Source organism: Piliocolobus tephrosceles, chromosome 8 (assembly GCF_002776525.5).
Source record: "Piliocolobus tephrosceles isolate RC106 chromosome 8, ASM277652v3, whole genome shotgun sequence".
NCBI classification, from domain to species: domain Eukaryota; kingdom Metazoa; phylum Chordata; class Mammalia; order Primates; family Cercopithecidae; genus Piliocolobus; species Piliocolobus tephrosceles.
Window position 1 is genome coordinate 8459868 of NC_045441.1, and position 12302 is coordinate 8472169.

Below are 12302 nucleotides of genomic sequence, written 5' to 3' on the forward strand. Positions count from 1 at the left end.
CCTGGACAAAGGTGCCAGTGTCCTGGTGCCAGGGTCCCCCTCAGGGGTGTTCCCCTCCCAGTGATGCTGCTCTGTGGGGTGAGGAGCCCCTCGCCCCCATTCTCACAAGGTTTTCATGCCCTCCTGGCCATTTCTGACTGTTCTGGAGACTGGTTCTGTTCTTGTCCCCTCACCAGCTCGGTGTCTCAGAACTCAGAGCAACTCAAGCCCCCACCTGAAATTGAACAGAAATGTTCAATTTCTGCCAAGGCCAGGTGACACGAAGGCCTGTTTCCCAAGTGTACCATTCACTTGCTGTCCCAGCTTTCAGGTATTCTTGGGATTCACATTCAGGTTGTCCTGTGCTTGTACTGACAGCTGCGTGGGGCTGGGCCTGAGCTGCTTCACCTGTAAAGAGGCTGGATGCACAGGGCAGGGTTGAGCTAGGTGGCTGCCCAGATCACTTCCAGTTGTTCATCTGTTCTCGTTAGTGGACCGTGAGGTGCAGACCTTGTCGTCTGAGTTGTAATCGCAGTCATGGCCACAAGGACTGGAGCAAGAACCACAAGATAATTCGGAATCACAGAGGCAAAAGGAGCAGGTGCAGAAATGTGAATGAGGACTCTGCAGGCTGGTTCCCAGGGTGGTGAGGGCCTTGGAGTGAGAGATGAGTGCTCAGGAGTAAGGAGGGGGCAGGAGTGAGGAGAGTGAGGCCAGCCATGAGGACTTGCGGTCCTTATTTTAACATTTTTTTCTGTGCAGAGTAATGCGATGGAGGTTTTACTTGAGGAAATTGGATTGACAACAGGGTACGGCCAGTCTGGAGGGTTGAAATAATGTAGGCACCGGGGTAAGAGCAGGAACCAGGCCAGTGGCCATGAAGAAGGGGGTTTACTGAAATATGCTTCCAAGGATGGGCCACAGATTGGCCAGAGGGGAGGAAAGAGAAGAGTCAGAGAGGAGTCTACGTCTTAGGATCCTGGCTGGGACTAAAAATTATGTTACTCCTGTAAAGACTGGAAAAATTATGTTACTCCTGTCAGAAAGGGAGGGAAGCGTTTTCCTAAGAGGGAGGAAGAATGGAAAGTTCCATTTGTTGACTTTGAGATCTAAGTGGATGGTCCCTGGAAGTAGCTGTAAGTCAGGTAGATGGTCTGGGGCTTAAAATAATATCACGAACCATTGCATTCCTGCTCCATGTGTGCAGTAAACTTCAAGAGTGTACAATCCATTTTGAAGGTGAAGAATGTAAGGCTCAGAGAGGTTAATTTTCCCATGATCACACAGCAGTTGAGCAGCCAGTGCAGCACTCAAAACCGGTTTCTTACTGCTAGGTCCCTTCTCTTCCACTACTGTGTCTTTCTCCCAGTGTCTCTGTTTATGTTTAGGTATCTCATTGTATTTATTTTTCCTGCAGCTTTATATTTTGAACTCTTTTTATGCAAATTTTTAAACATACAGAAAAGCTAAGGCTAGTACAGAGAACACACTTAGGCCTTTATGTAGATTCACCAATTGTTAATGTTTGCCATATTTAGCTGTATAATGTGTGTTTTTTTTTTGGAATGATATGGAAGTTGGAGGCATCTCAATCTTTCATCTGTAAATACTTCAGCATTTGTGTAACAATGACATTCCCAACATAGTCCGGTAGCATAATTCCATCTAAGAAAATAAACATAAATTCCATGTATGTAACATCTAGTGCATAGTCAGTTTTCCCCAAGATCTAGTGGTTTGTGCATTGCATTTAGTTTTAATCTTACTATTCGTAACACCTCAAAACTGAAAACTACCCACATGAACATCAGTCAAATTAATAAGTAGGTTGCAATCTATTATCTATATATCTATATATATATACAGACACACACACATATACTCACAGTGGACTACTATACACCAATGAAAAAGAATAAACTACAGCTTCACACCATGACATAGGTGTATGTTACAAACATGATATTTAACAGAAGAGGCCAGAAACAATGTGTGAGACAATTACATGAAGTTCAAGAACAGACAGAAAAGTCTGGACAATGTGTTCCCTTGGTATAATATATATGTATGCTGTATATGTATATTATATATATACTTTATGTGTATATACTATATATGGCAGGGTATAGTAATGGAGGAGATGAAAAACGGGCTTCTAGGGACTGGTTATGTTCTGTTTGTTGAACTGAATGCAGTTTACATGGTTGGGTTCGTTAAGAAACTTTGCATAGGGTGTGGTGACGCACACCTGTAATCCCAGCACTCAGTGAGGCAGAGGCAGGAGGGTCACTTGAGCCCAGGAGTTTGAGACCAGCCTGGGCAACATAGTGAGGCCCCCATCTCCACAAAAAGGAAAAAAAGGGTAACTTGACATTTTTTAGCCAGCACTGGATTCAAAAAAAGTAATATCTTTGCGTGTACAAAACATAAATGGCTTGTACACTTTTACTTTCATGAAAAGTTTACAAAGTAAAATCGAAGCTGATATGTGTGTATTTCATATTTTATCAAACCGGGAGGCATATACTGTCAGGTTTTTTTTTGTCTTCTAGTCATCTTGCCTAAAAGGACTCTATTTCCCTTTAAGCACCACTTGTTTCTCCTTTGCTTTTTTTCTCTTTGCCTCTTTCTTCCCCAATACCTTTTCTTTTCTTCTCTTCTCCTCCCCTTCCTCTTACTCTTCCATAAACACCTGTTCTGTTAATTTAGAGAGAGTATAAGAAGGATCAGAGTGAGGATGAAGGAAGGGTGAGGCTGAGCATTTCAGCAGCATCATGGTCTCAGTCCTGATAAATGTGCTACCTAGGGGCTTTCTCTGCAGGAGCCTCAGTGAAGCCTGCTTCATTCATTCAGCCAGCGGTTAGCAAGCATCTTCCTGAATCAGTCCCCTGTCAGGCTCCTAGGAGACCCTGGTTAGGCAGAGGGAGCATGTGGGCAGGATAGGGGGCTGAGCAGGCACCTGGAAGGTCTGGAGAGCTGCATGCTGCCCTGTGCTACAGCAGGTGTAGAATCGTTTGGGGAAGGCACAGGACATCTGGATGAATGGAAACAGCATTTCCAACAAAGTCACATGTAAATAGGTACAGAATAATAAAGTGCTAGTTAGGTGCACAGTGCTGAAGAGGCCCAGAGTAAGAGAATAATCATGGTGAGTGTCTTAGAGGAAATTATTGAGCTACATTTTGAAGGAAATAAAAATCTAGATTAGCAGCAAGATAAGTGGGCGGGCACTGAAATTTGGCAGACTATTCTGTAAGAAGACATGGAAGTGGAAATAAGGAAAAAGAAGTAAGGAAAGCCTGAGTTGAGGTTGTTGGTCAAAGGAAAAAAGAGAAGGAACGATGAATGGGACCCCTGTGAAGCAGAGTTCTAACCTGTAAATGTCCTGCGGCTACCACAGAATCAATCTTTATCTCCTCCTGTCCTGTAGGCGGTGGGAGCAAGGAAAAGGAGGCAAAACCCCCACAGGAAGACCTGAAAGGGGCGCTGGCGGCACTGACGTCAGAGAGGTTTGGGGAAGCCACTCTGCAGGGCCCTGGGCCCGGAAGGGCCTGTGAGCAGGAGCCTGGTGGCTCTGCGGGCAGTGCGCCCGGGCTTCCTCCTCCCCAGCACGGTGCCATCCCCCTGCCTGACGAAGTCAAAACCCACAGCTCCTTCTGGAAGCCTTTCCAGTGCCCCGAGTGTGGGAAAGGATTCAGTCGGAGCTCCAATCTCGTCAGGCACCAGCGAACCCACGAAGAGGAGAAGTCCTATGGCTGTGTGGAGTGTGGGAAGGGCTTTACCCTGAGAGAGTACCTGATGAAGCACCAGAGAACCCACCTGGGAAAGAGGCCCTACGTGTGCAGTGAGTGCTGGAAAACCTTCAGCCAGAGACACCACCTGGAGGTGCACCAGCGCAGCCACACCGGGGAAAAGCCCTACAAGTGCGGGGACTGCTGGAAGAGCTTCAGCCGCCGGCAGCACCTGCAGGTGCACCGGAGGACGCACACCGGGGAGAAGCCCTACACCTGCGAGTGCGGCAAGAGCTTCAGCAGGAATGCCAACCTGGCGGTGCACCGGCGTGCCCACACTGGTGAGAAGCCGTATGGGTGCCAGGTGTGCGGGAAGCGGTTCAGCAAAGGGGAGCGGCTGGTCCGACACCAGAGGATCCACACAGGAGAGAAGCCCTACCACTGTCCTGCCTGTGGGCGAAGCTTCAACCAGAGGTCTATCCTCAACCGGCACCAGAAGACCCAGCACCGCCAGGAGCCGCTGGTGCAGTGAGCACAGCAGGTGGCAGGCAGCACCATCATTCATCTTTCTCACTGCAGGGCCTTGCGGGGCGCAAGGTGAGGCTGCAGGAAAGCACTGGTCCCATCGCCTTCCCACCCATTCGCAAACGCAGGAAAGGCAAGGCCTGGCTTACAAGAGCATAGCTGCTTCCATCTCTTACCCAAGTGGTGCTAAACAATTTTTCTTCCCATGTTTGAGAGAAGCAGTCTCCTGTGGTTCAGTTCAGGCTGAGATTTTCTCCTTCAGTGGACTGTCTGTGTCCCCCTGCCGAACAAGGCTGGGAGTAAAGGCATAACCGTGACACGTGTTGGTAGCTGGGACCTCATCTTCCTGAGGGCTCTGTCCTGCCTGCAGGGTCATTAGCTCAAACTCTTCCCCCACCCCCTCTCTTTTCCATTGAACAAACATTTATTGAACATCCTCTGAGCACCTGGCCATGGGAATGCAGTGGTGAATAAGAGACTAGACCTCATTCCCCTGGGGCTCGTGCATTGGGGACGCATGCAACAGCCCATGACCCGAGGCATTCTCAGGGTATCTGTGCTGTGTGCTCATGAGAGCATCTTCCCATGACCACTCCTGCCCTCCTGCCCCGTGCTGGATCTTCCTGCCCCAGCTGGGATCTGCTCCCAGGCAACTGTGAATTTTACATTATTTGGAGCCTAGTCTGTGTCAGGCTGTAACATTCTATCCTCATCTGTAAAACTTCCCCATCCATTATTCCTTGCACTATAACAACTGTCAACACACCAACTGTTAGAAAGTTACTATTTTGCTATTGATCACTGAATAAACATCAGAGTATTTTTAAAAGCAGTTCTCTAGAAAGAACTTTTAAAATGAGTCGGAAAGGTGAACTAGTATTAACGCCCTATATTTGATGACACTTTATAGTACATAAAATTAATTTCACCCTATTCTCATTCGACCCATTTCCCAAGTGTTTATTCAGGCCCTGTAACATGTCAGGAACTCTTCTGGGTGCTTGAGAGACATCCATGAATAAAATAGGGAGAGAAGCCGTTGACCTCGTAGAGCTTACATCTCGTGGATGTACCTGATCTTCAGAACCCATGGATATTCCTGCAAATCCTCTGGGCCTGTATTCATGGCTTTGTCAGCATCTTGACCTGAAATGCATTTGCCACCTACCTCTTGTTACTGAATGGTCTCTGCCCTCTAGACCCTTGTCATCAAGGCACTCGGGGTCCTGGACACCCACTGGGGATGGTGAGCTGGTGGCGACCTGTTTTGCATGAGTGCCAAGTCAGCAAAAATAAAGATGTTTGTAGGCATTAAAAATATATACATTTCTTTAAAAATGAGAAGATGCAATATTTGTAAACTGTTGAAACTTCCTTATTGTGCCATCACTGAAGGGTTTCATTTCTGTTTAAAGTTTTGGAAGCTGCATAACAAGCATGGACTGACTGCTGTGTCATTGTGCTGTGCCTTTGAACCCTGGCTGAGTGAGTGAGTTTGTCTTTTGTTGACAGTGTACTATACTTGCGAAATGTGGTTTGTCTTCTAATGCCTCTTAATACCAGATTCTTTTACTGAGATTTTTTTTCATTTTCCATTGTAAATAAGGTAAATGGTAATGACTAACACGAAGTTGTATTACTCAGTCCACTTTGAAATGTGGTTTTATCACCTGTTCTTGGCAGGCAGCATGGTGTTTAATTTTGACTTAGCAAATGGCCCTCCTTGGTCTTCCTGGCCCATTAGCTGTGCCCACGAGGCTGCAGTGACCAGATCGTAAATGTATCTGAGATGTCCATACAGGGCTGCTGCTGCTCCTCTGTGATACTGAGGTCCATGTGCAAAATCAGCTTTTTTCCCCCCCCTCAATTATCAGAGCAGCTAGACAGAGCTGACAGCCAGGCAGACTCAGTGGGAGGCTTCTGGCCTGAGCGTGGCCATCCCCAGAGGGCGGTATTCCAAAGGCAGGTGGGGACTGGGGAGACCTCTGGGGGCTGCTTGTCACTCATCATTCTGTTTACCTGAATCGCGGATGCTCTTTGATCATATGCAGCCAGCACTCCTCTGGGTTTCAGCAAGTTGGGATATCTTAAGCTTCAGTAGGAGCTGGGCCTTGCTGACTTTCGTGTCTGGCCTCTTCCCTATCTCCTGTGGGGCCAAAAGCTTAGGACAGTGTCTCAGAAAAGCCTCTTAGTAGGGGGTTTTTCCCATGGGATTGTGATAGTCTGATTTTTCATATCTATTCAAATGTTAAGAAATATTTTGTTTTCTGTATTTTTCTATTCTTTAGAAATTTTTTATAATAGATAATTTCAAACCTATATAAATGAATCCTTATGTATTTATCATTTGACTTTATTATAAACTCATAATCAGTCAATCTTGTTTCATCTCTGTCCTCTCCTTCCTCCCCATCTTCTTCCCCCCACTGAGGTTTTGAAGTATATCCCAAGTGGTGTTTATGACCATTTCAGTGTGTACCTGTACAGGTAAGGGCGGTTGGGTGTGGTGGCTCACACCTGTGATCCCCACACTCTGGGAGGCCAAGGTGGGATTGCTTGAGAGGAGTTTGAGACCAGCCTGAGCAACATAGTGAGACCTCATCTACAAACAGAAATTAACTGAGCGTGGTGGTACGTGCTGTGGTCCCAGCTATTCAGGAGACTGAGGTGGGGCATCACTTGACCCCAAGAGGTTGAGGTTGCAGTGAGCCATGATTGTGCCATTGCACTCCAACCTGGGAGACAGAGCAAGACCCTTTCTCAAAACAGTTCCTTAATGTCAAAATATCCAGTGACTTTTAAGAACCCACCTAATTTTTCAATACATTATAATTTGTTTCTTTGTCTCTTAAGGCTTATAATCTGTAATAGTTAACCTTTTCTTGAAATTTATTCATTTTAAAAAACTGGATCGTTTATCCTGGAGAGTTTTTTACATTCTGCATTTTCTGTTTTTTTTTTTTTTTTTTTGCGATGGAGTCTCACTCTGTTGCCCAGGCTGCAATGCAGTGGCACAATCTCAGCTCACTGCAACCTCCCCGTCCCGGGTTCAAGCGATTCTCATGCCTCAGCCTCCCAAGTAGCTAGGATTACAGGCATTACACCATGCCCAGCTAATCATTCTGCATTTTCTGTTTGTGTACCCATGGCATGATTTAACATATTTCCCTGCCCTCTGTATTATCTAAAAATGTAGAAGTGTTTAGAGGTGTAATCAGATTCATATTTCACATTTTGGCAAGAACACATTATAGATCGTGACATGCCTTGTTTCTGTTCGTATGATTTTAGAAGCCTCGATCTGTTTGTTTCATTAGTTCTGTAAATGTTTCATCATTTAGTAGTTGGAATATTTCTGTAAGAAATTTCCCTTCTTTAACATAGGTTACCCTTAGATACAGTTCATACAGGGAAGGCAAGAAAATGCTTGATCCTCCTCTTGATTTGCCTGTTTTCAGAATAATGAGCTAGTTACTTTTTGTTTCCTGTAAAGGGAGTCAAGTCTGTAGAAATCAATGCATTTATAGCTTTTTGCTTTTACTGGTTTTTTTGAGACAGGGTCTTGCTCTGTCACCCAGGCAGGAATGCAGTGGTGCAATTGTAGCTCACTGCAGCCTCAAACTCCCAGGGTAAGGTGCTCCCCCTTACTTGGCCTTCCAAAGTATTGGGATTACAGGTGTGAGCCTCTGCACCTGGCCTGCACTCGTGGATTTAAACATACTTGATATTGGTCAGTCCACTGCAGTTATAATTTGATGCTCATATTATTTCACCTTCGACCAGTGGAGGCCCCTGGACCTTGGCTCCTGAATCCTTTTGGCACAACCCTAATTCTCATTGACAGCTTCTTTGCTTTCTGGCGTGACAAGATGTTCCAGGCAAATGTTCCACATTTCCTGCCCCTTTTGAGCGTAAAAGTGGGTGCTATTTATTATGCCGGTATAGTGGTGTAAACCGGGACTCTCCAGGTCAAACGGGTATTTGGTCAACTCATAGATGGGCCTCCTTTTGTATGACAGGGCATCTGTGGTTGCCTCACATCCTGATGATGCTGTACACCTTCGGTGTTTGGTTGCATGTGCTGTGCTGCTGGGTAATGAGGGAAGCTGTTGTCCTTTGCAAGGGAAACTGTTTTCTCCCTTGGATGGTGGCAGAACCAGGTAACTGCCTAAGGTCTGTCCTGGGGAAATATTTCATCAAGAAAGTTTGGTGCATGTCATAATGTGTGCCATGGGTGTTGTCTGCAGGCTGATTACGCTGAAAATACTTTCAGTACCTGTTTTATCCCAACTGAGAGGCAAGGAGAACCTTTCTTTCTTAAAAATTAAGCTGGTTTTGGCTGGGTGCAGTGGCTGACACCTGTAATGCCAGCTCTTTGGGAGGCCAAGGCGGGTGGATCACCTGAGGCCAGGAGTTCGAGACCAGCCCGGACAACATGGTAAAACCTTGTCTCTATTAAAAATACAAAAATTTGGCCAGGCCCGGTGGCTCACGCCTGTAATCCCAGCACTTTGGGAGTCCGAGGCAGGTGGATCACAAGGTCAGGAGATTGAGAACATTCTGGTTAACACAGTGAAACCCCATCTCTACTAAAAGTATAAAAAAACCAAAATAGCCGGGCATGGTGGTGGGCACCTGTAGTCCCAGCTACTCGGGAGGCTGAGGTGTGAGAATGGTGTGAACCCGGGAGGCGGAACTTGCAATGAGCTGGGATCGCGCCACTGCACTCCAGCCTGGGCGACAAAGTGAGACTCTGTCTCAAAAAGAATAAAAATAAAAATTAGTTGAGCGTGGTGGCAGGTGCCTGAGGCAGGAGAATCACTTGAACCCGGGGGGCAGAGGTTACAGTGAGCTGAGATCATGCCACTGCACTCCAGCCTGGGTGACAGAGCAAGACTCTGTCTCAATAATAATAATAGCAATAATAATAATAATAAACTGGTTTCAAGTCCCCTCCCTCTCCCCTTTGCAGCACAGATTGACTTAATCCACTTCTGAGACAGGGAAAATGACAGGCAGCAATACGTTTCTCTAGCATGTACTTGCCCTTAAACTTCGCTAGGTTTCTCAACCCCTGAACAGTTAACATTTTGTGCCAGATAATTCTCTGTTGGCAGCTGTCCTGGCTGCTTTATGCATTGTAGGATGTTTAGCAGCAATCCTGGCCTCAACCTACCAGTAGTACCTGCTGGCTGTAACAACCAAAGATGTTTCTGGAGGAGCAGTTTGGCTTTCAGGAAGAGCAAATAGTTTGACATCTCCTGGGGGAGGCAGAATCGACCTTAGCTGAAAATCACTGTTCTTAGCATTCAGGATGATATCTTATGTCAATTAGATATTTTAGCTATTGAGAGGAGGACTGGAACTCCATGGACTGGATCTGTTTCCCGCGGAGTTTAAAGTCTCTCCACTTAGTTCCTAGAAAACAAAGGAGTTTTATTAGAGATCACTTGGGGGTAAAGGTAGTATTGTCAAGCAGAGTCAAGAGCTGTTGAAGTCTAATCTCAGGGCAGGGGCCTGCAATTCTATAGCAAGCAAGCTAGGTGGTCCCTGTGGAGGCAGCCTGGCTCTAGCACTGCTGCTTTGGGTTCCTGTCAGGCAGGTCCCTGCCCCAATGCCTTTGCATCATAATGAGCCTCTGCTTGGATGTAGACTAACCTTCCCTTAGCAAGGGCCACTTAAGCGCAGTGCAGCCAGTTACAGGCTCTTTACTCCATAACAGGAGACAGTAAATATTTGAATGAAAGGAAGACCTGGATTTCTACCTGTTTCAGCAATTAGAAGGCACTTAGGGTGAGAGCAGTTTCAGTGGCATAGTGGGGGAAAGCCAGATTCCAGTGGGTTGTAGGTTTTTCCTTTGAATTCTAACTCATGTATAACTACTTATTTAGGCTGGGTGCAGTAGCTCCCGCCTGTAATCCCAGCACTTTGGAAGGCTGACGTGGGAGGATCATTTGAGCCCAGGAGCTCAAGACCAGCCTGGGCAACATAATGAGACCCCCATCTCTACAAAAAGTTAAAAAATTAGCTGAGCCTGATGGCATGCATCTGTAGTCCCAGCTACTCAAGAGGTTGAGGTGGAAGGATTGCTTGAGCCCAGGAGGTCAAGGCTGCAGTGAGCCAAGGTTATATCACTACACTCCAGCCAGGGTGACAGAGCAAGACCCTATCTCAAACAAAAACTAATTAAAGGTCAAATAGGCGTCTCATACCTCACACACTAAACCAAACCCTTTGTTTTCTTCCCACCTTCAAAATCTGTTTCTCCTTTATTGACTGATTGATTGGTTGAGACAGAGTTTTGCTTTTGTTGCCCAGGCTGGAGTGCAATGGTGCGATCTTGGCTTAATTGCAACCTCCGCCTCCCGGGTTCAAGCAATTTTGTCTCAGCCTCCAGAGTAGCTGGGATTACAGGAGCCCGCCGTATCCCGGCTAATTTTTGGTATTTTTAGTAGAGACGGGATTTCACCATGTTGGTCAGGCTGGTCTTAAACTCCTGAGCTCAGGTGATCACCTGCCTTGCCCTCCCAAAGTGCTGGGATTACAGGTGTGAGGCACCACACCTGGCCTCTCCCTTATTTTAGTGAAGGATATGATTCCCGCTCTCATACCCCACATCCAAACCATCAGCAAATCTTGCTTCTCTCATAGGCAGTGATCTCTAGCTGTTTGTTGAGCCACCAATTGCAGTTCTACTGTATTCACTTGCCAGAAGTTCTTCAAGCCAAATAAATTCACTTGGTCCTCTCACGATTTTGAATTCCTGTCCTGCCTATTTTCTGTATGATCTCAAGGAAGGATATACTTCCAGAGAGCCCTCTTGTCCAGTGCATTACCAGGATCAATATGTTTCAATAAAAAGTCTCCATGAAAATTGGCTATGAAGCAGGGACGAGAGGCAATATTCTTTGTCACTGAGAGTTACACTGCTGGGAGAGGGAGGATGGAAATGCTTGGGTAGTATATGTGTTGTGCCCTGAGAAGTAGAGGGACTTGGGAGGAACAATTTGGCTTTCAGGAAGAGCAAACCGTTTGGCTGCCACATGCACTAGCCATAGCTCTGTTCTATCATCTGAGTGGCCAGAGACCAGGAAATGGTGGCAAACGCAAGAGCTTCATGTTTTCCCTTCCTAGTCAAAAAGTGCAGTCTCTTGAGAAGGTAGTAGAAGAGCTTTTAGATGGAGATTGGTAGGAGAGAGGTGGTAGAAGCCTTTATTTACCTCCTGTATTAGTCTGTTCTCATGCTGCCATAAAGAACTGCCTAAGACTGGGTAATTTATAGAGGAGAGAGGTTTAATTGACTCAGTTCCTCAGGGATAGGGAGGCCTCAGGAAACTTACAATCATGGTTGAAGGGGAAGCAAACATGTCCTTCTTCATATGGCAGCAGGAAGAAGTGCCTAGCAAAGGGGGAAAAGCCCCTTATAAAACCATCAGATCTTATGAGAACTCACTATCATGAGAACAGCATGGGGGTAACCACCCCTGTGATTCTCTTCCTTCGGGTCCCTGCTACAACATGTGGGGATTATAGAAACTTCAAGATGAGATTTGGGTGGGAGCACAGACAAACCATGTCACCTCTTGTCCTTGACTCCCACCTGCAGAAGCTATTTGAGTATTATACTATCTCTGTGGCTGCAAAAATTTGGAGGAAAACCCAGTCTATAAGAATTTCACTTACTTCTGAAAACAGTCTCAGCCTGTTATATGAAAAGGGAAAGTGGAATGTACGATGAGAAGTTTATCATTGACAGCCAGTTTTCTCACCATTTTTCCAGTCTTCATTTCTGTTCCTGCTGTCTAGACTAAACTTCTGGTGGAGGGAATGGAAAGTAAGTGATGGAAAAAAATCAACAGTTAAGATTATGTGATACTAGTCCATAAATAAACCAGTGTATTAGAATAATAGTTTCAGAAATGAAATGGGTTCTGCATAGAAGTCTAGTATATGATAAAGATGATATCTTAAATCACTAGGGCAGAGATCGATTTTTTAAAAGTGCTATTGGGATAAATGATGATCTGTATGCAGCTCAGCTGAGATCGCCTACCAAGGAGAATGATG

General features: G+C 45.9%; 1 protein-coding gene across 7 annotated transcripts in view; it reads left to right on the top strand.

Moving 5' to 3' along the window:
- The window catches only part of ZSCAN25 (zinc finger and SCAN domain containing 25), a 55459-nt gene that overhangs the window by 8438 nt on the left and 34719 nt on the right, over positions 1-12302 (top strand). For 3 of the 7 annotated variants that reach the window (XM_023192072.2, XM_023192071.3, XM_023192074.1), the window contains one exon: positions 3410-6608. The exons of 2 other annotated variants lie outside the window; for them this stretch is intronic. In XM_023192072.2, coding sequence (XP_023047840.1) covers positions 3410-4242 — 833 coding nt within the window. In that variant the 3' untranslated portion in view covers positions 4243-6608. Of the gene's footprint in view, positions 1-3409; positions 6618-12302 lie in introns of those variants that run through there. 2 more of the 7 variants (XM_023192073.2, XM_023192070.2) reach the window with 1 other exon arrangement.